Source organism: Neopsephotus bourkii, unplaced genomic scaffold (genome assembly GCF_033783945.1).
Source record: "Neopsephotus bourkii isolate Nb327-2 ecotype Australia unplaced genomic scaffold, CSIRO-AGI_Nbou_v1 NB_962, whole genome shotgun sequence".
Taxonomy (NCBI): Eukaryota; Metazoa; Chordata; class Aves; order Psittaciformes; family Psittacidae; genus Neopsephotus; species Neopsephotus bourkii.
In genome coordinates this window covers 2,859,164-2,884,305 of record NW_026901456.1, presented here as the reverse complement: position 1 = coordinate 2,884,305, position 25,142 = coordinate 2,859,164, and the positions used below count along the sequence as shown (strand labels likewise).

Here is a 25,142-nt window from a genome sequence, read left to right as displayed (position 1 = left end):
TTTCCAGTAGATACTATTTTTTTACCATCTCAGGGAATTTTATAACAGGTTATAGTGTTTCATTATGCTCTGTAGGATGGATAAACTCCAGATTGATGATGCTTGTTTTTAAGTTGTGTAAAACTTTTTCATGAATAGTTTCGTGGCATAGAGGACATAACCTCAAGTGTAAAAGGACCACACTGAGTCAGTCACATGAAAGCACCATCTGGCCTAATACTTCGTTTCCCAACTATCAAGAGGTCAGAAAAAGAAAGAAAGCAAGTGGGAGAATACAGGGTAAACTTTCCTTTGGGGCATTCTTCCTGATCCCAGAAGATCAGTGATGTGCGTCTTCCTGAGCAAGGAATGAATCCAAGACTGTCGGGTTGACCTGTCCCCCATGAATTCTCTTTTCTGAAATAATTTTCTGCTTCTGGCTTCCACTGCATCCTGTTCACTCCCAGTACAACACTTGTGACCTTGCAGCCTGCTCCTATAGCCCTCCTCGGTTATCACTTTTCCAGGCACAGTACCTTCAGCAGCTGAAGCTCTGCTCCTATTAAAGTAATTCTGTGCATCTCAGTCTGTAGTCTGGAAAACATGTCTATTTTCAGTCTAAGTATGATTCTTAATCAGTTTGACCCAGGCCTTTAATCTTAGTTGTCTGACTCCAGATGGAATTGAGGAAAGAAATAAAGACAAAGTCGTTTGCCATTAAATTATAATTAGTGACACATAGTTTAGTAAGTGCCTGAAAGTGAGATGTTCTTGCTTTTCTTCTGCAGTATGCAGCTCACTGATTTGAGCCCCTGTTCACGTAGTTCCATTGGGCCTTTCAAATGGAGGTTCTTCTCAAGGTCTCAGGTATAGCCTGAGCTACATGCTGAATCCAAAAGCTGGAGATGCTTAAGTTGGATGGTTTGGCTTATGTGACTCAAGGGGCTGAATCCCAATAAAGAGTACCGGTCAGCCGGTCCCTTTGTTGAGCTTCCAGGCAAACTATCCTATTAAAACCAAACACTTCTGTTTTCAGCTACTAGCCACAGGGCACCAAGTTAAAGGAGGAGTGGAAATGGGCTTGGGGGGAAGGGGTAGCCACTCATTTTGGTGGCAGCCCAAACTTGCATATGTCAATCCACATCTTTCCTCCTGCTGGCTACTCTCAGTAGGTCTGAATGAGACCCATTTGATGGCTAGACCAAATGAGTTGTTTATAGCTTGGCTAACTAGAAGCAGATTTCAGCATGAGCCTAGAGGAAAGCTTGAAGAGGGGCTTTCAGGCCCAAACTCAGAGGTCTTCCTTGCTCTGTCAAACAGGCTGCCCTTCCCAGATGTTTGAGATTAGATCAAGTATTGCCTATTCAGGATATTTGAAAGCAAATAGCAGTCACTCCCTTCAGAGCACACAGCTCTGCCCTAGTATTGTCAGGGAAATGAGGAGCATGTAAGAAAGAGTATTTTGGTCTTTGCTGGCAGATGTTTTCATACTCTTTCGAAGATCGTGTTTTTCTTCCTTCGCTCTTGGTCTGAAGCCAATGGAAACTAAACCAGCAGTCCTGATATCTGATGTATCTCTATTCAGGCATGTTTTTTTAAACTGTAGGACTTTGTCATTTATACATCTGAAGTGCTTGTACCGTTGGCAATAATTGTATTCTCTGTAAAGCCATATAGACTGCATGTTTTTAGTTTCAGGTACGTTTCACTTAAAAATCACAGGCAGGTTGCCCCAGCTGCATGTTTGTTGGGCTGTGCTTACTTAGATGGATCTAATTTGCAGTAGTGATCCTTTCCATGAAGTGCTCCATTGAAATGTTTCTTTTCAGAGAGCTTCAGCATGTGATCCTGTGACTAGTCATCTTTCCAGATGGCAGACATTTCCCTGCTTCCTTAAGTTAGGTGATTGTTCAGGTGAACACCTCCCACATGGTATGTTTTAATTTCAAGCTGCTCTTCTAGCAGCTTTCACCCTTCCTCACTTCTACCCCCTCTATTGCATTTCTCAAGAAGAACTGCCTCTTCTTGGCACTGAGTGAACAGAAAGTAACCTAACCCTGTATTTTACTTCGAGGATTTTGGTTAGGCGTATTGCCATTTGTTTAACTCAAGCACAGTTAGGCTGCTTGCATTACTTTATGGTTAGTTCAATCCATCTAGAAATTTTCTTCATCTGGGTGGTCCATTGTGATGAAAGCAAGGTAAGTTTTGGGGGGTCCTCAACATATCATTTGGGAACAGAGGGATTCAACACTGCAGCACTCAGGAACTGAGACTTCTTCCAACTGCTGGGAATGCAAAGCAGGCGCCTACCCCAAATCTGTGCAGGTGTTGAAGCTGTGTGCAGGGACCACAATCCAAGAAGCTTTACTGGATTACAGGTTGATTCTCATTCATGGTATTATATACTTTAGCACTCCTTAAAAGTCAGTGCTAAAGTCAGGGAAGAACCTGTGTGCTCAGGTCCCATGGTAGCGTTTCTTGCTGTTTCCAGCTAAGGGCCCTGTTGTCCTTTCTGCATTCTCGTGCAGGCTTGGATTTCTGTCATGTTATTAAAAAGTAAAATCAAAACATTCTCTTCCCTTTGCCCAATACTTTAGCTCTTAGGGGTGCAAAACAAAACTTTCTGAATATGAACAAATCACAGACTGATGCTGCAACTGTCCTGAGTCAGTGAAGAACTGTGCCCAGGACCTTGGAGGGAAGGTTAAAGCTGTCCCGTATATTTTCCTGCAGCTGTATGGGGGACAGTTTAATTTTCAGCATTTTCTGTCTCACAGCTGACAAGTCCTCCAGGGTTGTACTTTCCTGACTGCTGCAGGAGGCCCTGTGGGTTCATAATTTGCCTTTAAGGCATAGAAGTCCAGTAAGAAAACCAGGCCCCTTGGGGAGGAATCTACAGCATCTGCAGAGAAGATCCTTCTGGAAGGACCCACGTATTAGCTGGAAAATGTCCAGGGAGTCAGTGAACCAAAAATGTTCCCAACCCCTGTATTACAGCACTAAGCTTAGATGGTTGTTTAATGTGAAGGAGCCAAGTGTAATACTAAGGTAACGGCCATACATTATCAGAGTTGCCTGCAAAGGAAATGGGGTTGATGGGTGCTTGATACATTGTTTGCTACCTGCCTGTCCTGCAGGAGCAAAGTGGATGCACATCTCCTTCCCATATTTGAGTATCTTCTGGGTACCTGGCACCTAGTATCTTGTCTGTCTTTCCAAGGAGCCAAATTACACTGTACAGCATTCACCAAGAGAAGTTCACAGAGGAATATTGGAACCAAAAACCATTGAAATCCACACCTTAAGACTTTCTCAGGGATTATTGCCCAGAAACATGTGACTGTGATTCATCCTTTCACAGTAAGTGTGAAGTTCCCTGCTAGAAGAAATATCTAGAGGTCTGGGCTAGTACCTTTTTTATTGGGAGTAAATTTGATTTCAGAGACCCATGGCCAAAACCTGCCTGCTTATTAAGCCACTCTGAGCAGCTTTAATAATACATGTAGGTTTTGTTTTGTTTAATTTTGATGCTTCCAGGTATCAACAGAAGTACTGTTGTGTGTGGTGAGTGCAAAGAAGTAGGAACCAAAGCTGCTCGTTCATATCAGTATCCGATCTCTTTGAATTCCCAAAGGTAACAAATGCAGCACCTCAGTCTAGTGTCCGTATACAAATTGCAGTTGGCTTCTAACTGTACCTCAGTCAACTTGGGAGCCCTCCTAGGAGGTTTAAACAGCACCCAATCAATCCAGCAAACTGCAGTTGGCATGTGCTGGTTTGTGGCTGTCAGTTTAGTTCTGCAAAGCCTGCTGTCAGTCTCACGCATCCTGGCTAGTTCTCATACAGTACTGTCCTATTGTACACAAGTCTGTATGTCTCTTCAGAACCTTCTTTCATATCAACTTCCAGCATTTGGTTGAGGGACTTTGTTCATTTGTGCAGTGGCAGAACTCCTTCATGTCATTATTATAATCCCTCTGACTTTAGAGGCATTTGGACATGATTCAGTACCTTAGTAACAGTCTTTAAAACTGTATTCCTCCCAGACAGAATGAGCTGTGGAATTGCTTTTGTGTTTCTCCACTGCAGCTTTAAAGCCATTTCTCCCACTCAGGTTTCACTTTCAATTTATGATTAATCTTTGCTTCTTGGAATGTTTTGGCTCTTTTCAAGACAGAGAAATTTTGTAATGCATCCATTACCGGGTGTTCAAGTTATTCTGGAAAAAGGATTTAATTTTGTTTTGGAGCAAGTTGTGCCTTATCAGACTACCTTGACCATCAAATGATGGTAGAGTCAGGACTGAAAAGAGAGGAAAAACACTTATCAGGCCAATCTTTTTCTACAGAGGAGCTTCAAAGGGACAGCAGGCACATAAAAGCATGCAAACTATCAGGCTGCTTACCCGTCTATTTTAAATGTATTCTGTGGTGCTTGCCTAACTAGCAGCCAGACAGGTTATGCGCAATTTCAGGCTGTTGCTGAATGTGGACGCCTTATTGCTCTATTGCTAAATAGGACGGGGAACACAGGATATGCATTCTCTTGGAGGAAGCCCCTTCCAAGAAAAGAAAATCTTTACTAAAGAGTACTTTTAATCTAATGGTTAAGTTAGTAAGAAATATTAACCACAAAGGAACTGTTACTATTAGGGAAGTAAGAGTTTTCCTACTAAATAGGTCCCACTTAAAAAGTGCTAATGAATCACTGATGTCGATCAGGCAGGAGATCATCAAGCCATTTTAATAGTGTCTGTAGCAGGGCTACAGGTTGGTGGGAAGTTTGGTAAGTGCATCATTATTGCAAACGATCTGAATGTGTCCAGTCATGAACCAGAGAGCTGGGAAAGGTTTGTCCCATTCAGTGGTCTAACAGAGGCCAATACCAAATGTGTTCAACAGGGGGACAAAGACACTTGGAACATTTTTTCTTCATTTTGGCTAGCTGAAAGTAGAACTTCTTTTCTAAAACAAAAGTGGTTTGTTTGGTTTGGTTTTTTTTTTCTTTTTCTGTATATCTTCTAAATTTAGCAAGAATTTTTTAACAAGATAATGTTTACAAATGGCTGTAGTGCGCATATAGAGGTATGAGTGTCACATGAGAATGTAAAAGCTACAGCGCTGAGTACATTAGCTTTATGTAGCTTGCATTACAGTTTTATTCCCATTGTCTTGCTTTGCATGAAACCCAGTGCTCATGTGAGGACAAACCATATATTTAAGTGGGTTGCAAATACTTTCACTAATATTTTACCCAATTGGTTCATCAGTTAAATTGTTCTCTGAATTTGATGGGGCTGTGATAATTCCGCTTCATTACACTTGAATGCTATTAGGGCTGTTGTAGCTGTCTTGGCACGTGGCCTGCTTGCTGGGCCTCAGTGCATTCTTTTTGGTAACAACGGCACTATTCAGCCCATCTCTGGTTTCTCACTGTGTTGTATCTCTCTGTTGTCAGGCATTCAACCTTTCTTTCCTCTTTCCCTCTTACTGTCTGCTAAACCTCCTTTCATAAGCCCTGTGCATCTACAACTGATACAGTAGCACTGCCAGTATAAGAAATGGTTCTGCTTCTCTGGCATCTTCAGCAGTGGCAGGGATCCCAGATCCTGGTGGAAGCTCTGCTACTACTTAACCACCTCCCCATCAAGGCACACTGTGCAGCAGTCACTACACCCTGTTTAGTTTCCTTCTTTAGCCCGTGGTCTTTATACATCCATCTTTCCATAGAGTAATCTTAAATTGAAATGACAAAACCCCTTCTTCGTTCAGTTTGTTGTCTTCTACGACCTGCTGTCTTCGCAAAATGCTAAGAACTGCTATTCCCATGACTTCCCCCATCTTTCTGTCTTGAGGAAATACATTTTCCTTTCTTTGCTGCATGCTTTCTACTTAGTGTGACCAATTTAATGATTTCCACCTCCCTCTTGCTTTGCCCTCTTTGTCCTCTCAGGCCCGAAGCTAGATAAACACCAGTGGAAAGGCTAAGTGGGGCAGCACAGATTTTAGTTCCAGTCTTGCATTTGGTTCCTGGGATGGTTTCTCTGGGCAAAAATATTCCTCTGTGTGGATACAGCTGTTTGCCAGCCTGAAAGTACAAAACACAAGATCTTGGGTGAAATGCAAAGTATCACGTTTGGTGTCCTGAATTGTACACATTGCTGAATGAAACTTTGGGAGGTTTTGACCCATAAAATGAACCAGAGGCCCTTCATGATAGCAATTACAAGTCCAGAGTAATGTGCTGGTGATTCGTTGTAATGTGTGTATGATGTCCCAAACTGTGCTCTGCAGTCTTCAGCTGTCTCCCCAGCTCCCAAGATGTGCCTGGTACATGCCATCAGCATCATGATGGAGAGCTGCAGGGACACTGGGTAGGAGTCAGAGGGACTGGTAATGAAGGCTGAGCCATGTCTGTAGTTCACTCTTGGCCTCAAGAGTCTTCACCTGGGAACTCCTTCTGCTGAGGACTGAAATGCCTGTGTTGTTAGCAAGCCTTTGTGGTGCATCCCATCATGGACCTGGAATGGTAATAAGTCTTCCCTGAAGGAGGGACACAGTTGCTGTTGCCCGTGGGGCTCTTTGAGAACCTAAGCAGGAAACATTAGTAATTCTTAAATAGTTCTCATCAAGGTTATGCAATGTTTGCTTTGCTTCTGGGTAGGGAGCCAAAAACCAAAGCTAGGGGGCCATGTATTGATCTCATCAGCAGAGAGCTATGCTGCTCACAGCGTGAGCTGGGATGCCTAGTTTTTAGCATCCTTGTTTGAAAATTTGCAGTAGTTCTGTGCTCCCGGTGGTGTGTTCATCAAACCCTGCTACGGTTGGTTGCTTGGCTTGGGACTGTTACCCTTCAGCCTTGGCACATTTCTGTAGAAGCACAATACTAAACCTCTCTACTTTCTGCTGAACTCTTAATTGAATGCGCTTCAGTATGTGGGTTATAGCACTGCAGGACAGCCAGAGCAGATGCTGGCTGCTTTGTCAGATCTTTTCATACCCTCTGATGAGAAGGAGCTGACATTGCAGCAGGAACTCAGAAGTCAGAGACCTGTGCAATGAATGCTCTTAACCCTACTAACCCTGAGACCAATCTTCTCATACAGCAGACTTCCGAAAGTGCTAAGCTCACTCAATGCTACATTTCATAATTCATGAGCATGAACAATATTAGCAGGCTGTAGGTTTTGAACCACTCTGACCTCTGTATGCTCAGACCCTCCTCCTACTAAAGGGCTTGAATTGGCTGCTCAAAGCGTTTGATACGAGATATTTAAGACAGGAAAAGGGAGTCTAAGAGCAGAGGGATCAGCGCAGGGCTACAGCAATACGCTGAAAAGATCTTTTGACCCATCCAGCCTATTGTTGGCACTGTGGTAGAGATTACACAGATGTTTGCATAAAGTGTTACAATTTAAGCTCAAGAGCGTGTATAGCAGTCTGAGCTTTCCATCCTTGCATATTTTAATGAACGGTTAACCGTTATGCCTGTGTGTCAGTTATGGACTATAATCCTCATGTATGGATGGGCAAACTGAGGCAATTAATGCTGTGTATCACCAGGTGTGAGGGACCATGAGAGCCTGCACTGCAGCGCTGTGCTTGAACATCTCTGCCCTTCTCGTTTTGAAAATAACACTCCATCTGCTAAAAAGCACCAAAGAAGTTTTATGCATGCACTGCCTGGCAAAATTACAAATGCTATATCCTTCATGTCGGTGGTCTGTTTTAGTAGCTCTTTATTTTTTTAAACAGACTAATTCTAGTTAAAGCATGAGACATGCTTCCTAAAAGTTATGTTACCTAAAAATTTGAAATTCGCTCTGTACTTTTTGTATAGCATGAATAATTACAAGACAGACTGAATGTTTATGAAATAATTAACCTAAAATAAAATGCTCAAAAGCTCAAATAATTTTTGTTGCTACCATTATGCAGTGTTCATTGCAGAACACAGATTCATTTATGCTATATGAGTGTCACACTTTTTCCCTTCAAAAAAGTTACAGAAGAAGGGCCCAGAAGGCAAATGCAAACCCTGATTCTTCTATGGGAATAATTATACCAGGCAACATGGGGGACCTGATTCAGTTCTTTGGTGTTCCAGTTTTAGGCCGATGTAGCAGTGTTGGCAGAGAGGCAGTGCCTCGGGTGTGTGAGTATCAAGTGGCCATGCCAGTCCTGACTCCCTGACGCACAGGGTCTCAGATGGAGTGCTGCCATCAGAAGGTGCACCATCCAGCTTTTCCTGATGGAGAGCAAAAACTCACTCGCAGCAGTGTTTTGTAAACACACGTTTCTGAGCAGCACCAGTTCCCCTCTCCAGATATCACTCCTTTGCAGTGCTGCAAGAAATGGGAAGAAAATTGGTTTCCAAAATACACGTATATTGGAACAGCAGGAAAAATCGTGCAGTTGTGAAGACTTCTCTGTGTGGATAGATAACTGCACTTACTGGAAGCCCTTCTCGGCTCATTCATGTGCAGTGGGAGTAGAGGAATATTGGCCAGTCCAGAGCAGCTTGTCTATCACAATGTGTTGCATTAAATAACCAGGCTGACTAGGATAACTGTGCTCACTGAGCAGGGAAGGAAGCACTTATTCTTCCAGCTGGACTTCAAGTCCCCCCCGAGAGGTAGCGTTTATAAAGAACTGGCCCATCCATTACAAACAAACGCCTTAAAAGTTAGTCGAATTCAGCAACACCCCTCCCCTCCCCCTAAGGTTTTCTCATCCAGCTCGTGCTCCACAGGAGGAAGGCTTCAAACAGAGCTCGGTGGAGGGTTTCTTGGTTTATGCAGAGCTGCTCTTGAATGCACAGAAAACTGGTGCTTGAACCAACACCTAGAAGCTTGTTTTCTCTCAAAATAAACACCGCATTCTGCCACCTCTTCTCAGAGACTTCTCTTTCTTTAAAAATAACTTGTAAATTGAGCACCAGCTGCTCTTGCAGGAGAGGCGGAGGCTGAAATTCCTGTTGTTTTGGCCATGTTTCTCACCACTTTGCATCTTCTTCCTTGGCTCCCTCTTCTCCTGAGTATCTAATGTAAGATATTTGTCTCCACTTACAGGGCTTGGCCTTTTTTTGTCCTCCTTCAAAAACTGCTACAGATGCCTCTGGGCACTGAGATGGTAGAGGTTAGCCTCCTGTGAGCACCAGCATTGTTGCAGGGGGCAGGCTGAGCCAGTATGCCTTCAAAACCTGAATTCAGTTGTGTTGTTTCCTGTCTTATTCAAGCTGGCCATATTCTTGGCTCTTCTGACACTTCAGCTGCAAGTTGTTTGGGACCAGGAAAGGTCTTCTGTTGTATTTTGACAGTCTGTCACAGTGGGATTTGGCAGGGGATATCACATGGCAAATGACTAGTGTTTGTGAAGTTGAAGTGACACAAACCAGAAATAATCTCAAATACATTAACTTCTTAGCATAAAAAAAAGGGGGTACCTTTTTAGTTATATAATTTTCAAATTATAATCTTTGGGCTATCTAAGATTCATCTTCAGCTGGAGGTGTGAGCATACAATATCAATGTTTTCCTTTCAAAATGTGTAGGTTGATTGCTGTTTTTCTTGACACTACCAGTTTTTGCTCCCATATGTTCTCCTTTTGCAAAACCTTTAGCACTGTTAGCTTAATGTAAACAGATGATGCTGTGTCTTATATTCCAAAATGCTAAGGCTGTAGAAGCACCACCTGAAATTGTGCCTGTATGGCTGGTATTTGCTAAAGTGTGATGGAAGTTCTGCCTACCCCACCTTTAATTCCAGTTGTTTGTCTTCTGAACAAAAAGAGATGAGGGATTTCCAGTGCCAGACAAAATGGGGGTGTGGAGAAACATGGTGCTAGCTGTGCGTTTTGGGTTCTGATGGTATCTCCAGAAGGACAGGCTTGTCCAGGCTCTTCATCTTACACTGTGTCTCCCCTGCAACTAGGATGTCAACGCAGGTGACGGGAGCGAGTTCACTGACAGTGGGATCGAGGGAGCAGCCACCGACACTGACCTTCTTTCTAGACGCTCCAATGCTACCAACTCAAGTTACTCCCCGACAGCCAGTCGGGCTTTCATCGGCAGCGACAGTGGGAGCAGCTCGACAGGCGATGGGCTTCGGCAGGGGGTGTACGAGAACTTCCGCCGGGAGCTGGAGATGAGCACCACCAACAGCGAGAACCTGGAGGAGGCCGGCTCTGCCCTCAGCGACGAGCAGAGCAGCGGCACCCTCAGCTCCCCAGGGCAGTCTGACATCCTCCTGACAGCTGCCCAGGGCACGGTACGCAAAGCCGGTGCTCTGGCAGTGAAAAACTTCCTGGTGCACAAAAAGAACAAGAAAGTGGAGTCAGCCACGCGCCGGAAATGGAAGCACTACTGGGTTTCCCTGAAAGGTACAGAGCGAGTGTGCAAGAGGTCATCCAGATGGGTGACCGCGGTGTCCTGTGGGTTGTGTGTTGCTGCAGATGAAGAAACCAGTAGCCTAGACTCTTAACAAAAGCTGCTGTGAACTTCAGTATAATTAACATCAAGTATGAGGAAGTTGTCCTGATGTTTTTCAGATAGGAATTTCGTTTGATGGTTGTTGATGTACTCACATTATGGCAACGCATGTAGTCCACGGCATGTGACTGCTGCACTGAAGTGGGTTTTATACCCTGCTTTGAGTCATGGAATACCTATCTTTGAGTCCTGCTGTCACCACATAGGGTGGCTTCTCTGAGCACTGGGTGTTTCCTTTCAGAAGCACATCTATGGCTTGCTGAGAAACTAAATACCTGTGTGCAGCTGCAGGCACATGACGGTGGGAGTTTGCTAGTGATGACAGTGGCATGCCTTCAAACAGGAGCTCTGTCTTTGTCTGCATTCCTCTTGTAACTCTTGTGTTTAGTGCCATTGGCCTCTCCTCCGAGACCTGCTTCGTAAGTATAAACACTCAGTGAGTTGCAACACGTTCATGGTGTGGACAGGAAGCCACAGTTTGGTCATTGAGGTTGGCCTGTGACTTGGGAGAGGTTGGCTCTGTGTGCATCACCCATTTTGCGGTGGGCATCCCTCAGCATGTGGCCATTCCTACTAGGAGCATGCTCCGGCCTTGTCTGGGGTCTGAGTGCTTATAAATGCACATAAATATTAACAGAGCAGTGAAACTCAGGAGCTGGCCTCCTAAAGTGACCTCTAATTAATCTTCTTGTGGTTGCATTGGCAGTAAAACGGGAACAACGCTTGCAGGGTTCTGGGATTGGCCTTGCTCTTCACCATCACTACCAGCCTCCTCTGTAAACCAGGGAAGGCAGAGCCATGTTTCCTGCTGTAGGTGGGATTACCAAGAAGGCCAGGCTATTTAAAGCCCTGTGCTCCCCACAGAGTGCTTTTTTTAGATAACATTTTTTTTGTTTTAATTTGCAGCACTGTTTAAAAACCAGCAGCGAAGTTGGGTGCCAGCTCTTCCTCGGGGTGGTTAGGGAGACTGGGAACGTGAAGGAGGAGAGAGAGAGGGGGCAGAGGCAGCCCTAATCTCTTGAAAGGAAGGCCCTGTGGCAGGAAGGTCTTGCTGTGAGGAGCAGGCAAACAAAGGGCCATCTGGGAGGGAAAAAGGGGAAGGAAGAGCACAGAGGCAATGTTATTTTGAAGTGCTTTGATTCAAGTGGAGTGTTTGCTCCTTGGATTGCTGTGCCTTAATAATGTTAGTGTTGAAGCGAGGCTTTGAAGTTAACAGCTGCTATTGTTTGGCTGCAAATACTTTTCTGAGAGGCTGGGTAACAGGGAATCCCTTTACATCGAGAGGGCTGGTTCCAGAGACAGAGAAACTATCTGACAGTTTCAGTAAAACACAACTTTTGCTTGAGTCCCCCAAACTGCAGACTTGCTATACCTACCTCCCCCATCCACCCCGAGAGCTGTAAAGGCTATTTTGTAAAACCAAGCAGGTTGTTTGCTGCCCCCAGTTATAATGGGGTTTTGTTTTTGGCTGCATCACCCTGAGTTAGAGCTGGAGTAAGGAATAAGTGGAATAAGGATTTCGGTTTATGCCTTCTGTTTGTTTGCTGGGTTGTTTTTGTACGTCAGTCTTTCAGGGAGCAAAACTCACTCCATTTTTCTTCCAGTTACTCATCTGCATCCAGTAATTAAATCGCTTGATCTTTGCCTTGCAGGGACTGCAGCAGCTGAAGGAGGCTGAGGCAGGGCCATGGAGGTTTGCCTGGGGCCTGTCTGCTCCTCAGGGCCGCTCGAAGCTGTTCAGCACTGCTATGGGAGACACACTGTCATGCCTGTGTCTTCCTTTGGTCCCCTCAGTGGGACTGAGTGGCCATGGAGGATCCCCATTTTCGGACTTATAATGACGTTTCTCATCTGGGGCTGTGTATTACTACCCATGACTTTCACGCCTGAGGCTGCCTAGAGTTAATAAAATGGCCTGCTGGGACACAGCTTCAAGTACCATACAGCTCATGGTGTGCCTTCATGGCGTGGAAACTACGACCTTGTCTGGCTAAAAACTGGGCTGTTGCTGGTGCTTTCTGCTGTGGGGCTGAAAACTTAAATGGCCTCGGCAAATCCTCCCTCATCCCTGTGACATTTTTATGGATGATTTATAGTCCCAAGTACCAGTGCTGAAGAGATGCAGGGTGGCTGTTGGTGTTTTAAATGTATCGCTTGCTAATGTACAATCATCTCTTTTAGGATGCACGTTGTTTTTTTATGAGACTGATGGCAGATCCGGCATTGACCACAACAGCATCCCAAAGCACGCTGTCTGGGTGGAAAACAGCATAGTGCAAGCGGTGCCTGAACACCCCAAGAAGGACTTTGTCTTCTGTCTCAGTAACTCCCTTGGAGACGCTTTCCTCTTTCAGGTTGGTCCCGTTCAAGGGTTTGACAAAGTTGTTCGTTTTTATTGTCTCTGACCAAGGAGGACATCTTAGCTGTGGTTGAAATCAATGGGAAAATCCTGCTGACTCCTGTAGGTTTGGGATTTTCCTCTGACAGCGCTAGAGTATGGACATGATGTATTCAGTAAATGCCACTCAAGAGACCCACTACCACATGTGAATCACTGTCAAGTCTGCTGATTTTATTGACTGACCAGACCCTCTTTGAGTAGATGGTTGGAACAAAGTAAGAAGTAAGAAATATTCTTACGTCCCTGTGAAAACTGGGAGTTTGAAGTGCAAGGGGTAGTTGGGCCTCCAGGTGCTCACCCAGTGGTGCTGCAGAATTCAGTTCCCCATTGTTCATACAGGCCTTAATCAACATTTTTCTGTTGCCAGAGAGGAGACTGAAAACTGAACATGACTGCATGTTTAGTTTTATTAATCAGAAAATAGAAATGTCTGAATTTCACAGGGTACTTATATCAAAGACCATACCTTAGTTGATGCGTTTCACTGAAAAAGATTTCTGTATTTTAGTAACTGCTGCTTCCCTGAGTGATTTTTAGGTTGCCATTCCACTAGAATGGGACTAGATTCTCAAACCAGTTCAAAACAGAAAAGCCTTACTAACTGGAAGGAAGTGGTGCTGGCTCTCATCTTGAAGAGACCAAGTATCTATTTGCATACTGAAAAAAAGAATTATTTTTTTGTGGACTAGCTACTCTGCCACCTCAGTCTGATTTGTCCTCCTCAGCTCATAGTGTAATACTGGACTGCCCTTTTCTACTTCATGCCTTTGCTTGACAGGGTACATGTATTTTGCCACCTGGTGAGCTTCATCCAGGAGGTAAGTGTGGTGCCTGTAGTCCCAGCATGTGCTTGAAAGATTGTGGAGCACCACCTCCTCTTGATACTTACTGATATGAGTTGTAAAATCTTCTCCATGCAGTTTTCTAAGGGAAAGCCTTCATTCTCATAAAATTAATGCCAGTGGGTGTTAAATACTGAAAAGGTCACATTCGATACGTTTCTTTTGTGGCAACATAGGGCCTTATTCATTAAAAGCTCTGTGCCATTATGCTGTGGGTAGATTCACATATAGATTTTTTGGGAAAAGCAAAATGAGCCTTTTCAAATGAAAAAAATATCATTTATATTGTCTTGTAGAAATTTTTTGTTGATGTGTCCCTTCAGCCACAGAACCCATGCATTGCTAGTGAAGCAGAAGAGAAATAAGGGATGAGTTTGGGGAGAAGGGAAGGAGACCAGCTGCAGTGGTAGAAGTAATGGGCAAGTGACTGTGCTGTAGGGCTTGCTCTACTGCACTCAGAGCAGCTGACACGTGTATGACTGCTCAGTTGTGTTACTTAACTGTTCATGTCATGCACATCCGTGCACACATAACACAGTGCTGTAGTAGAGGTTTGATAAGAAGAAACCGCAGACCTGCAGAAGACTGTTCCTCTCCTATGGAGACTGTGAACTTAGGGAGAAAAATAGAGTTGCATTGTAATGAGTACAGATACTGGATATCTTGTAACAAGCCTTCCCACTGCATTGCACCTAGAGACATCACATACATCCTACACAATGATTTGTTGCTCAGTCAGTTCTTATCGTGCCTACACGCATCCATTACTTGCATGTCACATGTATTTTCTAGGAGCTCAGAGCAACTTGTGACACCACGTACTTATCTGTCAGGTGTTTGCAGCTTGTTTACGTGATCCTTTCTTACGTGGAGAAGTGGCGTGATTCCCTTGCCTACTCATTTACTGAAAGAGTCTTCAGCCTTAAAATCTATTCCAGATACCTTTTTTCCCCTCCCCAGGAGACCAAAAAGAAAACCAAGTCCAATGGGATATTGATAATATTCTAAAATTGAATAATATAAAGCATTACCTCTTGCTGTTATGATTTTACTAGGAATTAACAAAACATACCATCTCATTATAAGTCTAGTGCTACTCTCTACTGGGGACAAGGTTTCACCACCTGACTCTAGGCAAAGTGTCTCCCGTTCTGCAAATAGTTTCTGTTTTCAGCAGTAATTCATCAGCAAGGGGGGGCTCAACATATCTTCAGCAGTGGCTGTAAGACACTGTAAGCCACTATCTATGAATGAGAGCTTGTTAATATTATTACCTGGGCAGGGAGTCTGATCAAGAAAATTGGTAGTAAGAGATTGGCCTTTCCACTGTAGACCCTGTCTTCTGTTTAAGACTTCTAACCTGAGCTAAGGAAAGTAATGTTGTTCGGGACATGAGTGTTTCACCTGCTTCAGTACCACAGAAGTTTTGGGAGCATAAGCCTAAAGTCCAGCCTGTGCATATGTGACTTCCACAGCTGGGGATCTGTGGGAATCTCTCCTTGCCTTCAGTAAACTGTGTCCTTTGCTGTTGTTACCATCAGGAGAGCAGTGGGGATGACCTTCTTCATCTGTGCTAGCAACTGGAGAAGTCATACTGTGCTTGTCTATTAATAGATCAGGTATCATCAGAAAGTTTAATTAGAACAAGGTGGTTTGGCACTTTGCTACTTTTTCAGTCACAAGCCAAATATCAGTGTGATTACTGCTAAAGGCTGACACTCAGACAAAGTCTGCTGAAACCATGAGTTGGCTGTAAATTTTGTTTTACAATCGATTGTAAAAAGGAGTGAAGTCTAGTAAGAAGTCTAATAAGATTTACTTTTCATTTTGAAAGTCTGGAAAAGGAATGCTTTGAAATACTTTTCTTTCTGGGTCAAAAGCCTCTGATTAGAATAGTGCTTTTCCAGGAAAATGTGCTGGTGTCCCATGCCCAAGCCTGATACCTTATAGGATCACAGAATTGTAGAATCACAGAATGGTTTGGGTTGGAAGGGACTTTAAAGATTATCTAATTCCACCCCCCTTGCCACTGGCAGGGATATTTGTAGCTCAAAGCCTCATCCAATCTGGCCTTGAACACTTCCAGGGAGGGGAAATGTTGCCTTTTCCTGAGCTGTCACACACCTGCATGTGGAGGGCCGGTACCAGAGCCATGAAAATTATGATGAGCTTTCCTTTAATGATAACAGGGGTGTCTTCAGAGTGCTCTGAGACCCTCAGAAGTGGAAATCTTGTTTGTCTATACATCATAATAAAGCTACTTATAGGTATGATGGTCACGTTTTATGCCATTAACTTATTACTAAGTGTTGAATGCCAAAAAAGCTCTCCATGTCAAGAGCACAATACATTCCCTGCCTTAAGGAACTGCGAGTATAGAAAACACCATTAAATACTGAGCTACAAATTATGGCAGCATTGCATTGTGCAAGGAAGGTAATTCTTGAGACCTTGTTGGGAAACACTGTACAGCTGCAAAGCACAGATATAGGTGTAATTCCAAGTGCTGAATGCCTAATGCTGAGTTAAAAATGGCCTGCTTAAGAATGATGGGGGTTTTATTACTTCTCTTGTAAGTGGATTTAAGGCTTCGAATCTTAAGATCAAAGGGAAAGGAAACTCCTTGGAATTGCATTTGTTAATCTCCAGTCAATTTAAAAGAGGATCCTGACATCCTTTCCCTCTCTTTCCCTCTCTTCAGACCTCTAGCCAGACTGAACTGGAGAACTGGATCACGGCGATCCATTCAGCCTGTGCAACCGCAGTGGCACGGCAGCATCACAAAGAGGACACCGTCAAGCTCCTGAAAACAGAGATTAAAAAGCTGGAGCAGAAGATTGATATGGATGAAAAGATGAAGAAAATGGGTGAAATGCAGCTGTCCTCAGTAACGGACTCCAAGAAGAAGAAGACCATACTGGATCAAGTAATCTCACTTGCTTACGTGAAATAAGCCCCTAGCAAATATTTAAGGCCTTCTCCAGATTAGTGTTGCCTCTGTCTGCATCCCTGTGCGGTGTGTGTGTGCTGACAGAGCTCTCCAGAGCAGGTGGGATGTGTTGGCAGCAGAGCTGTGCCAGCTGCTCTGATTGCATTGTTTCTCCAAACGATGTGTGCTAAGGTACAGCATGGCCTGTCTTCTCCTGGCTCCACACAAGGGATTTGGCTAGCCACTGGAAGTTGAGCGTGGGCTTCAGAGGAGCAAAGAGGCAGCCAGGCCATGGCAGCAGGATGCCTTAGGGAAGAGCTCATCATAGACTGACACATGCTGCTGCTACTATTGTCCGAAGCATGGAAGAGGCTGATTCTTCCGCTGGCAGATGGGATGTAGAAGCTATCCCTTGTTACAGGGGCCTGCCTTGACCTCATGGCTGCAGCCTCAGGACCACTCCTTCTGACTTCAAGTGGGCAACGTAGTTGTGTTTCAGAAGCAGAGAGCCTGGAGCAGATGTCTCTCCTGCTGCTGCAGCAGCACCTTATTTTAGGAAACTTCCATATGGCTCCTGCTTCATTAGTTTGTAGCTCTTTTACCACGGCTGCCAAGCACGCCTGTAATGCAAACCATAGGGAGCGGCTGGGGCCTTAGCACACCAAGCTAAAGAGAGTTTGTACACTCTAGAAGCCCATGAGAAGGGGGAAGGGAGGGGAGAGATGCTTGCCTCTGTTGAAAGGGCTCCACTCCAAGGCTGTCACTCACAGTGAGAGGGCAGAGCAGTCTCTGTCTTTATGTAACTGAGTTTTTCTAAATGCTTTGAAACTGTTTCCTGTCGGCAATTTGAATTATTTAAAGAAATCCTTACAGAGGCTGATTATAGTGCTCTTCCGCTGATAAGATTAATTATCCCCAGTGTACTACACTTTTCCAAGTATGGCGCACTCCACTGATGCTCGCAGCTACATTGCTGCTGCAGCTGCTGATTTGGGGTGCTCTGTATATGGAATTTGGTGATGGTTTTCTCAGATGCCCTTGATTCGTGTAAGAAGCCTTATAAGATACTGCTTAGAAAAGAATCCTGGAACTCGAAAATGAAAATAAAATTTGAATCCTATTAATTAGCATTGTATCAAAGGAGCACTTGTCCCAGGAGAAGACTTCTGATATGAACATAAAAAAGTTGTTTTCCATCTAATGAAAACTGTTTAATTATTTGTATACTTTTTGGGCTTGGGAGGTAAGGGAGAATGGGAAGAAAGGGGAATCAAGTTGTTTTTTTTGAGCATTGATGAAAAAGGTGTGTTACTGGGAACAGCAGAATTTTGTCAAGGTATTTACCACCTTATTTTTCTTCCTTTCCCCTTCTCTTCCCATGCATCTTGCTCCTCTATCTTCACTGTGCACAGATCTTCGTTTGGGAACAAAACCTTGAACAGTTCCAGATGGACCTATTTCGGTACCGCTGTTACTTGGCTAGTCTCCAAGGAGGGGAGCTCCCAAACCCTAAAAGGTTGCTTGCTTTTGCCAGCCGTCCAACGAAAGTTGCAATGGGCCGTCTTGGAATCTTTTCAGTCTCATCTTTTCATGCGCTGGTAAGTTTGAACAGAGGCCAGGGGTTGGATTTGCCAACCTGCAAATCCCTTCACGTGTCCAATTCAGAGATCACGTCGACAAACAGCAGTCTGTGCCTGGAGGGTGAGCCCTTACCTTAGTGTGCAAAATATTGTACTTCCTGAAAGGGGTGTGTGTCCTGGGTATAGATTAAAAAGCAGATCCATGGCCTTACAGAAATGAAAGAACCATGTTTCTCCTAAACATGTGATTTTGAATTTCTAAATCTGCACTCTAAACATGCTGTCTATAAACAGGTCTTCCTGTTACAAGAGCAGGTTCATCTCTAATGTTCGTGTACATGGGCTTGATCCAAAAGTCCTGTCAAGTCAATGTGAGTCCTTCCGAGCCCCTCAGCACATGTTGGCTTAGACCTTTTTGAGCATGGCTTGTTTTCTACCATATGGATAAAACTACTTACCAATTAGTCTAATATCCGGTCTACAGTGATCAACACCTGATACTCCACAAGGGAGGGGAACCATTCTTCTCTGCTACTTGTGGCATGGCAAATAATGCTTCAAATGGTTGTTTAAATTAAAATAACTACCCAGCTCTTAAAAATACAGGGAAATTATGGCAAAGTGGTGGTGTTTTTAATAAATTTAAATCAAGTTCCTGCAGTTTCAGCTTGGACTCCTGGAACTTCACAGAAATAGCTGAGCTTCACTTCTTGTCTTGTGGATGTCAGCTGTACCCTTCAATTGAATCAAGAGCTGTAATCAGACAGGGGCGTTTTTATTCTTTCATATATGAAAAGATTAACTTCATCATCCTGATAATTGCTGGTGGATTTATGTATTTTTTTAAGTGGCGGGCTCTAATTTGCATTTATGCTTATTTTTTTGCATCTAGAAAAGCACTGAGTTTGAAAAACAGTCTGCCTCTTCATGCTGGTGTCTCTTGAGAGCCAAGTGAAAAAAAATATGTTTTGAATATGTTGTGTTTGAAAAGACACGTGCTTTCTTCTTTTTTAAGCAAACTCTCGCGTCCTCCTTTGCCCTCAATCACGTGGAGATGGTGCAGTGAGTCTCAAACTTGAGCTGGGTGCTGCATGGTGAAGCGTGGCACCCCTAGCTCTCACAAAGGTGTTTGCCAGTACATTAGTCAGCAGATGTGCAAAGTCTCTCAGCTGCCTCTGCTAAACGTCCCAGGTTCATCTAAGAAACATCTCACAAGTCCAGGCTGTGGAAACTGAGACACCTGCAGTAGTGTTTAAGTTCTCCTTTTGCTTGATTTCTCCATGGCTCCTAAGGAGAATCACCATTACTCACACAGCACCATTTCTCTGGGTACACAAGCCAGCCTTCTGTTTGTCTTGTCTTTATATGGGCTTTTGTGTCTGCTGCACCCAAACAACCAGTTTCTCAGCTCTGTAGCTTAGGGCGTCACTCAGAGATTTGGGTGTTCCCACTGGGGTTGCCAAACGACAGTCACATTTTGCCAGTTTCGGCTGTGGGAATCCAGTACAAAGGTGTTCCAGGAAGCATATGGCCAAGTGGCAGGGTGGGTCGGTCTGTCTCTCTGTCTAGCTTTGCCTTGCGCTCCCATTCATACCTGCCATCTCCTGCCTCTCCCTTTGTCGCAAGAGAGGAGCTCGCTCTTCTGAGGCCACCTCCACATGAGAAATCTGCTTAAACTTTGGCCTAAACACTTCACCTCTGACTAATGTTGCACTAATTTTTACAAGAGCTTCCTCACTTGGAAAACACTCCCCAAATACTTGGTCTTAGTAAAGGCAAATATCTTTTCCCTCCAGAGGGGTTGCCACAGGCCATTTTTCAAGTACCCAAGCAGTTAACATTGCTCTAATCAAACGGGTCATTTCAGCTCACTTTTTTCCTTCCTGCGCTTTGCTCACCCCTTCAAATGTTACTATCTTTAAGGAAGTACAGGTTTTAAATACCTTGACCTATTTGCAAGCCTTTATCTTGCCTTGTAGCAGTTATGAGTCAGTTCCTGGATGCTCAGAGTGCTTCCCCAGGAAAGAGAAAAAAGAAAGACCAAGGTTTTCAGAAGCAACAGATAAATGTGGAAGTCTCAAGTTTCATGTGGCCAGCTTTGAAAATATGTTAGGAAAGAAAAAGAAAAAAGAAAAATAAAACAAAAACCAAACCCCAAACTCCTTACTGGTGCTGAGGCTTTGATTTGTGATGCTTCAAAATATCTCAGATTAAATGCCAGAAAATGGGGGGTGGAGGGGTGGTACTGTGTGTTCTAATTTTTGGTGTTTGAAGTTGGAGGAAGTGAGCTAAATTGCAGTGAGGAGGAAGTAGCCTGGCAGCATCACCACTGTCCCTGTTGTGGGTACACATTGCTGCCATAGTACTTGCCTTTTTCTTTTTCCAAGCCAGATTCCACTGTTTGTTACGTTATGTAAGCCATGGTGCAGTGGGATGCTGCAACCTTTGATTCTAAAACCATGTGGCATTGACAGGTGGCGGCTCGCACAGGGGAGTCCGGAGTGAGGAGAAGGACACAGGCCATGTCCAGGTCTGCCAGTAAAAGAAGAAGCAGGTTTTCTTCTCTTTGGGGGCTGGATACCACCTCGAAAAAAAAGCAAGGGAGGCCAAGCATTAATCAGGTAAGTGTGCAGAAGTCTGTGATACTGGATTGTTCAAGGCTTATTCTATATCATGCAGAATGAAGCTTACGCAGAGTCACTTGCATCAAGCACTTACATATCGAGCCTTAACCTTGCTTGTTTAATCTTTCATGGTGTATAGTCATCTCATTTCACATCCTCTTCAAAAATCAGTGACTGTAGTTACAGATAGGTATACAGTGCCTCCCATCAAAGGTTTGGTGTTCACACCTTCTTTGGTTGAATTGGTTGCATTTCTACTGTTGCTGCATTTCTGCTGCCTCTTCGTTTTCTCAGGTACTTTCCCTAAACCCAGAAACAACAAAGCAGTAGTGTAAAACAGATACAACTTTGGAAGCAAAAAAAAAAGTGCATATGTTTTTGTTTCTTTAAATTAAAATGATGAGTTTGTAGAATACAAACATACACGTAGCAGAGTTTGGGAAAACTTCCTAAAGTGAAAAAAAGCTTTGCATTTAGTCAGGACAGTCCCTGTTTTGCTTCAGATTTTTTAAAGAGCAAAAGCTGAAATGTTTCCACCCAGTCTTGCCCAGATACTTCTCTAGAAAATGTGTTTCAGTGTGGTGGGAAGGTGCTTCCCTGTTATTCTCTCCAAACATCCCTAATTATAGCTTTCAGCTTTTGAGAGCCATACCTCATCTAATTGCAGGAAATGTAGGCATTTATTTTCTTTCTCTTCTTTCACTTTTTGAGGGGAGAAAGACTGGGACACATGTTGTTCTGTGCCCTGTGATGTTTTTCTTCCTTCTGTTAGAGGAGCAGTGGGTGTTTGTTTTGTTTATCAGAGGATGAATGCTGCAAAATTGTTCAGCTTGTTTTCAGTGAGACAGTAAAAGTTCACCTAATATTTAGTGGCTGATCAAAAGCTCAGGGTTTTGCAGGGAAGCAACAGATGCCTCTGTGAGCACATTCCTAATTCTTTGCGCTGGTTCCATGGTATCCCTGTTGCTTTGTACTTTCTTTCCCCAAATCAAGCTCAATCCCTTGTCCTGACCTAAGATCCTGCCCACACTGTGTCTTCAGACCTGTTTTCTTTTTCCCTGAATTCATTCTTTTTTTCTTTCAGTGGGGATAAATGCATTCTTCACACTTCCTTCCTCTTCCCCCACCCTTGTCATCCTCACTCAATAAGCACTGGCATCAAAAGGGATCTTGTTCCAGGTTAAGAAAAAGTCATACTGGAGAGAGTCAAAGAAAAAGTAAAGTTTTGACAAAGTAGCAAACTGTAGTGCCTGAACCTATTTTCCCTGCTCGTGTGTAGTAGTGTGAAAAGTGTTGCCAATTTGAGTCAGTAAACTGTAAATCCCTGAACAGCAGCGTCCTTCTCCCATCCTGCAAAGTTCCTGCTTCATGTTAGGTACAGAATAGTTAACAGCCAAACGCAGCAACTTGGTAATAAAGCTGTCCTGATGTGGAGCTATAAAACTTCTTCAGTTTTAATTATAATCTCTGTTGCAGTAACAAGCCTCTTGGCCTGTCCTCTGCAGTCCTGTGCTGAGCTGGGGTGGATCCTGTGAATATTCCCATCCTGTCGTTCCTCCTGTATGGAGTCCTATTGATTTTGGCTCTGGCTTGTGCTGGGTTACCAACTCTTATTTTTATTAGAGAAGGGTTATGCTGACTTGCGGTACTTGAATGTTTGCTGAGGACATTTTAGAAGCTGATTTATTACAAAACCAGCCAGAAGTGGAGCCCTTTTTCTGATTTCTCAGCCTTAGCAGAGGTGGAGAAGTGCTCATTTCCCCCACATTATAAGTGGAGAAACTGAGTACAAATGGAGATAAAGTTTGTCCTGCTCCACCACGTAAGTCAGTGACAGACCACTAAGAGAACTGGCCTCCAGTCTTTCAGCATGGTGCCCCATCACCAGCTTATCCTTCACTCCCCTTTCCCTTTTAACAAGCTGGTATTCTTCTTTTCTATGTTTTGATTTTCATGCTAGATGTTAGATACCGTGTTCTTCCCTTAGCGTGTGCTGCAGATGGTGCAGATGTTCAAGTTTCATGTTTTAAAGCAGTCTTTCTGTTGTTCCTCAGGTGTTTGGTGAAGGAGTTGATTCAGTAAAGAAATCCCTTGAAGGCATCTTTGACGATACAGTCCCGGACGGCAAGGTAAAACACCAGCTCTCCAGCTGTCTCCCTCACCCCCATTTGCAGCCAGCCTAAATGCAGCATTGACTCTGGGATGCAAGAAGGCATGCAGAGCCTCTGGGAGAGGAGAGGACCCTACAAGCCCTACCTGCTGTAGTGCTTGTAGCCACTCTGGGAAGGTTTGAGCTGGTGGCCCATGCTCAAAAGGGCTCACTGTGTGGCATCGCAGCTGGAGGTGCCAGACCCAGAGGGGTGTTAGCTCTGCACACCAGGGAAATGCTGGAGGACCTGGACTCACTGGTTCTGGAAAACAGCTCCTTGTGGTGGCCATATGGGGTTTTCATAATCAAGGGTTGGCACAACTATGAAGTGAAGCTTTCTGTTTTCTTCTCATGCGCTTCTGCTTTTGCAGCTACAATTACAACTGTTTTCACTTTCCCCAAAGCTATAAAACAGCGTTAAGACAGTGCTAAGGGGCACATTTTTCATGTAGTGAATATGGGTTTAGCTGCGTGAGCCCACTTGCAGCTAATCGAGATTCTGCAGTTCCATCACTTCCTGGAGATTTATAGCTTGGAATGCACCTTAGCTGTGTAAAAGGCAGTAAATTCAGAAGAAATATTAAGATTTGCTATTTTGCCATTTATAGATACAGGAACTGTAGTATCTACAACAGTTTTGTTGGCTTTGGATTGGTTTACCCAGAAACACAGTGCATTGAAGTTTTAATTTTAAATCTCTTTTTATCACTGTTATTTTTTGTTGCATTCCTAGTTTCCAACAGCCATAGGGTGAAATCCCAGGAAAAGCACATAAACCACTGTAGCTGTGTGGGTAGCATGGGAAGGCACACTTTATACTGCTCAGGTAAAGCTGCAAACTTTCCTGCCCAGACAAGCCTTCAGTCTAGGCTTATGAATAAAATGTCTTCTCCATAAGACAGCTTTTTTGATACAGCATATAATGTTCCTTACACTTGTTATTGATGAAAAAGGAGATTGTATTGTCATAACGAATTTTGTCTGTTTAGAGAGAAAAAGAAGTGGCACTGAGCAGCGTCCACCAGCACAATCCCGACTGTGATATTTGGGTTCATGAGTATTTCACGCCGTCTTGGTTTTGCCTGCCGAACAACCAGCCTGTTCTAACAGTCATCCGTCCTGGGGACACCACACGAGATGTGCTGGAAATGATTTGCAAGGTAAAGGCTATAAGCATGCCCTGAAGCCGTGTGAAGGGTCTACAACCCTCAGCCCTTTCAGTTGAACCTCACAGTGATCTTCTCATATGCCAGTGCTGAGACTGCACTGTGTTGGAAAATCAGTTGTATGTTAGATGAAAAACATGAGTTACACTGAAATTTTCATGCTAGCACCATGCAAGACAAATGCAAGCTACAGCTGGACTAATCTTGGCATGCTTCTAGGGAGAGGAAGCCAGACTAGTTTTTGCCTTTTCCACTTTGGCTGCTGTGTTTTTACACCCTGACTTTGCTGCCACCCACCCACTTTCTCTCCACTGGAGACCAAGCTGTGTGCAGGACCTTTCTCCTGCTCCCCAGCATCCTGGCCCTTAGCCCTCTTCTTTTCATTGGCCACCCCAGAGCATGGTAGTGCAGTTGCCCTGTCCTTGCCTGACCACCCTGGTTCCCACACCTCTGCCAAGCTCTTCCATGCCTGCTCCCTCCTCTGCCAGGCAAGCAGGGTGATCTCATCCTTTCCAGGTGCCAAGTTGTCCCATTTCCAGGTACGGTTCCTCCTTCCTATCCCCATGCTGCTTCCTCCCCTCTGGCTGGCGTGGGGTAGGAATACATGGAGAAAACAGCAGCTCCAGGAGTAGGAGAAGATGCCTGTGTTTGCCGTCTGCACTGCGGAGTCAGACTCACCTTGTGTAGGTGTAGGTGGCAGGAGGGAAGAGAGAGGAAAGCTTTTATCTGAGGTTTGGGGGGAGTGGGAGAAAAAACACCTGGATTTCTTTGCAAGATGAAGTATCAGAGACATTTGGTCATTAAAAGAGTTATATCTCAGCAGAAAAGTTGAAAGTTTGACAAATTAAATACAAGCTTTCAGTTCTGGCAGCTGCATAATGTATGTTTTCTGCTAACCGGCTGACTGCAAGCGAGTCCCAACTCCTGTCACGTGCTGTTCTGAAAAGTGAGTCCTCTTTTGTACAACAACAACAGCAAAA

At 44.1% G+C, this 25,142-nt stretch overlaps 1 protein-coding gene across 1 annotated transcript in view; it reads left to right on the top strand.

The window, feature by feature from the left end:
• TIAM1 (TIAM Rac1 associated GEF 1) overlaps nucleotides 1–25,142 on the top strand; it is a 117,511-nt gene that overhangs the window by 41,548 nt on the left and 50,821 nt on the right. Inside the window, exons 3-9 of the mRNA XM_061359015.1 lie at nucleotides 9,915–10,362; nucleotides 12,653–12,825; nucleotides 16,416–16,640; nucleotides 18,056–18,241; nucleotides 20,698–20,844; nucleotides 22,902–22,976; nucleotides 23,986–24,156. Of these exons, the coding sequence (XP_061214999.1) occupies nucleotides 9,915–10,362; nucleotides 12,653–12,825; nucleotides 16,416–16,640; nucleotides 18,056–18,241; nucleotides 20,698–20,844; nucleotides 22,902–22,976; nucleotides 23,986–24,156 (1,425 nt within the window). The remainder of the gene's footprint in view (nucleotides 1–9,914; nucleotides 10,363–12,652; nucleotides 12,826–16,415; nucleotides 16,641–18,055; nucleotides 18,242–20,697; nucleotides 20,845–22,901; nucleotides 22,977–23,985; nucleotides 24,157–25,142) is intronic.